Source organism: Platalea leucorodia (assembly GCF_965183815.1).
Source record: "Platalea leucorodia genome assembly, contig: HAP1_HAP1_SCAFFOLD_539, whole genome shotgun sequence".
NCBI classification, from domain to species: Eukaryota; Metazoa; Chordata; class Aves; order Pelecaniformes; family Threskiornithidae; genus Platalea; species Platalea leucorodia.
The window spans coordinates 6670-10406 of NW_028121065.1; the positions used below are offsets into that span (position 1 = coordinate 6670).

Here is a 3737-nt window from a genome sequence, read left to right on the forward strand (position 1 = left end):
CCAGCCAGCAACTAAGCACCACACAGCCGCTCACTCACTCCCCCCCGGTGGGATGGGGGAGAGAATTGGAAGAGTAAAAGTGAGAAAACTCATGGGTTGAGATAAAGACCGTTTAATAGGTGAAGCCAAAGCCGCGCACACAAACAAAGCAAAGCAAGGAATTCATTCACTACCTCCCATCAGCAGGCAGGTGTTCAGCCGTTCCCAGGAAACCAGGGCTCCATCATGCGTAACGGTTACTTGGGAAACCAAAACAGTCGGGTCAAGGGGTCGAGCGCATCTGTCACACTCTGCCCCACTGTCAGCCCACAGGCACCACCTCAGTCCCTCTGCGCTGGGTGTTGGGTGTCTCCACGGGCCCTCCCCTGAGCCCATGCAGGGACCCCAGTGCATCCCACATCCTGGCTGCACAGCCCCAGGGAACCCTGGTGAGGCCCCGCTTGGAGCGTAGGTTATGATTGTCGTGGTGGGTTGACCTCAGCCAGACCCACCCTGGTTTTCACTCACTGCCCTCTCCTAGAGGATGGAGAGAAAACAGAGGAAGGAGAAAAGTCTCATGGGTCAAGAGAATAACACCTTAATAAGAAAAGAAAAAGCTATGTGTGCAAGCAAAGCAAAAAGAGGAATTCATGCACCAGTCCCGGGCGCAGGCAGATGTTTAGGCACTTGCTGGGGGGCAGAGCCTCAGCACACACAACACTGGTTTGGGAAGACAAACACCATAACAACCAACAGCACCCCTTCCTCCTGCTTTTGCCAAGGTTTTATCACTGAGCACGACATCCTTTGGTATGGAACAGCCCTTGGGTCAGTTCAGGTCTGCTGTCCTGGCTGTCTTCACTCCCATTTTCTTGCCCCCCCGCCCCACAAGCCTACTGTCTTCTGTGGGGGGTGTCTGAGAGAGAAAGCCTTGATGCTCTGTGAACAGTGTTCAGCAATAGCCAGAACCCTGGCGTGGTATCAATGGCAAAGGGTGTATCCGGAGTGAGGACTAGATTCTCTTGCGTGATCTCCATGAGCTCAGTCGGTAGAGCACGGGACTCTAAATCCCAGGGTCGTGGGTTCGTGCCCCACGTTGGGTGCCAAAAAGGACTGTCGTGGTTTATCCCCAGTTAGCAACTAAGCACCACGCAGCCGCTCACTTGCTCCCCCCCGAAGGGATGGGGGAGAGAATCAGAAGAGGAAAAGTGAGAAAACTCATGGGTTGAGGTAAGAACAGTTTAATAATTGAAGTAAACTTAATTAGAACAGTTTAACAGGTAAAGCAAAAGCTGCACGCACAAGCAGAGCAAAGCAAGGAATTCATTGACTCCTTCCCATGGGCAGGCAGGTGTTCAGCCATCCCCAGGAAAGCAGGGCTCCATCATGCGTAGCGGTTACTTGGGAAGACAAACACCATCACAAAGAACGTCCCCCACTTCCTTCTTCTTCCCCAGCTTGTATACTGAGCATGACGTCACATGGTATGGAATAGCCCTTGGGCCAGTCTGGGTCAGCTGTCCTGGCTGTGCCCCCTCCCAGCTTCTTGCACCTGGCAGAGCATGGGAAGCTGAAAAGTCCTTGACCAGTGTGTGCACTACTTAGCAACTACTTAGCAACAACTTAACACTACTTAGCCCAAACCAAAACATCAGTGTGTTATTGACATTGTTCTCATCCTACACCCAAAACACAGCACTCTACCAGCTACTAAGAAGAAAATTAACTCTATCCCAGCTGGAACCAGGACAACATCGTTTTGTGCCCTGTCCCCCTTCTGTTCCTCCTACTTGAGAACAGCCTCCCCCAGGTCCTGGAACCTAACCAGACCTATCCACACCCCATGTGGGGTTTCACAGACATCCATGCTCCAGGATCTGCCAGGGTCTGGACAAGGAGAGAGGTCGAGCAGGGCTGGCCATTCCCCCAGTGCAGGCCCTGAGCCCAGCAGGAGGAGGCAAAAATGGCCATGCAGAAAAACTCACCCATAAACCTGTGCAGAGTGGCCAAATAGGGCGGGCACCAGTGAAAGCTCCCTCCAGTCCCATTCCCTAACACATTGCCCTGAGCTCTACTGCCCTCAGCCCATGGAGAGCACCAGCACAGCAGCACGGCCTCGTGGGGGCAATCCCTTCAGCCTGTTGCTGAGCTCAGCTTTGGAAGAAGAGCCCAACCTCCAGACACCAGCACTGAGGAAATCCCCTTTTATTACAGAGATGTGACATGGGAGGCCAGCTGTGCCACCAGGCAAGACACATGTGCAAAGACCTTTATGTCATCCAGACTGGGTTCATGCCTCTGGAGAAGTGGAGTGCATGCAGACATTCCTGGAAAAACAGAATTGTCACAGATAAAACGCCCAAAGCACAGGAGGTTCCCCAGATACATTGGAAATCACTTGTGAAGAGACATGGGCAGCTTATTGCTGCTGAAAGACTGCTGATTGAATGAGCTTCTTCAGTGCGTCTTTGAGCTCCTGGTTCCTCAGGCTGTAGATGAGGGGGTTCACTGCTGGAGGCACCACCGAGTACAGAACTGCCATGACGAGATCCAGGGATGGGGAGGAGATGGAGGGGGGCTTCAGGTAAGCAAACATGCCAGTGCTGATAAACAGGGTGACCATGGCCAGGTGAGGGAGGCACGTGGCAAAGGCTTTGTGCCTTCCCTGCTGTGACGGGATCCTCAGCACGGCCCTGAAGATCTGCACATAGGACACCACTATGAAAACAAAACACCCAAAAGCTAAAGAAAAACTAAGCACAAGAAGCCCAACTTCCCTGAGGTAGGAGTGTGAGCAGGAGAGCTTGAGGATCTGGGGGACTTCACAGAAGAACTGGTCCACAGCATTGCCTTGGCAGAGGGGGAGTGAAAATGTATTGACAGTGTGCAGGAGAGAATTGAGAAAAGCACTGCCCCAGGCAGCTGCTGCCATGTGGACACAAGCTCTGCTGCCCAGGAGGGTCCCGTAGTGCAGGGGTTTGCAGATGGCAACGTAGCGGTCGTAGGCCATGATGGTGAGAAGACAGTACTCTGCTACTACCAAGAAGGCAAAGAGAAAAAGCTGGACAGCACATCCCAAGAAGGAGATGGCCCTGGTGTCCCAGAGGGAATTGGCCATGGATTTGGGGACAGTGGTGGAGATGCAGCCCATGTCAAGGAGGGAGAAGTTGAGAAGGAAGAAGTACATGGGGGTGTGGAGGCGGCGGTCACAGGCTACAGCAGTGATGATGAGGCCGTTGCCCAGGAGGGCAGCCAGGTAGATGCCCAGGAAGAGCCAGAAGCGCAAGAGCTGCAGCTCCTGTGTGTCTGTGAATGCCAGGAGGAAGAACTGGGTGATGGAGGTTGTGTTGGGTGGTTGCTGCCTCTGGACATGGCGTCCTGTTCCTACAGGAAGGGTTAATGAAGGGGACATTTCTCTGAGCAAAATCAAAGCTTTCTTTTAGACCCTCACTCTGACACACTCTGCCCCATCCCCCACCCACCCCGTTCCTTTTCCAGGAGACCTTCCTTCAGCTCTGTGGCTGCAGCTCTGGCTGAGTGTGCTGTGAGGAGCAGGGCCTCTGCCCGCTGGCTGCTGAGGAGTCAGCCCTGCTCTGCAGCAGTGGGTTCATGAGAACGGTGGGGCAGGGGTCAGTCCTGGTGTTCAACTTTCTCAGATGAAACTGGTCCTAATGCAGAAGGGCCTGTCAGCATCTGCACTCCCATGCTAAGGAAAGGGGATAACAGAAGGCACTTTGGGAGGTTTCAGGATTTTAATG

The 3737-nt window shown here is 53.5% G+C and overlaps 1 protein-coding gene across 1 annotated transcript; it reads right to left on the bottom strand.

Annotated features, from left to right (window-relative positions):
* Positions 1-2398: 2398 nt before the first annotated feature.
* On the bottom strand, positions 2399-3313 carry LOC309604269 (olfactory receptor 14J1-like; the record flags this gene model as incomplete). The annotated part of the gene is made up of 1 exon (XM_082339204.1): positions 2399-3313. The coding sequence occupies exon 1, from the start codon at positions 3164-3166 to the stop codon at positions 2399-2401; it is 768 nt and encodes a 255-aa protein (XP_082195330.1). The 5' UTR covers positions 3167-3313.
* Between the last annotated feature and the right edge of the window lie 424 nt (positions 3314-3737).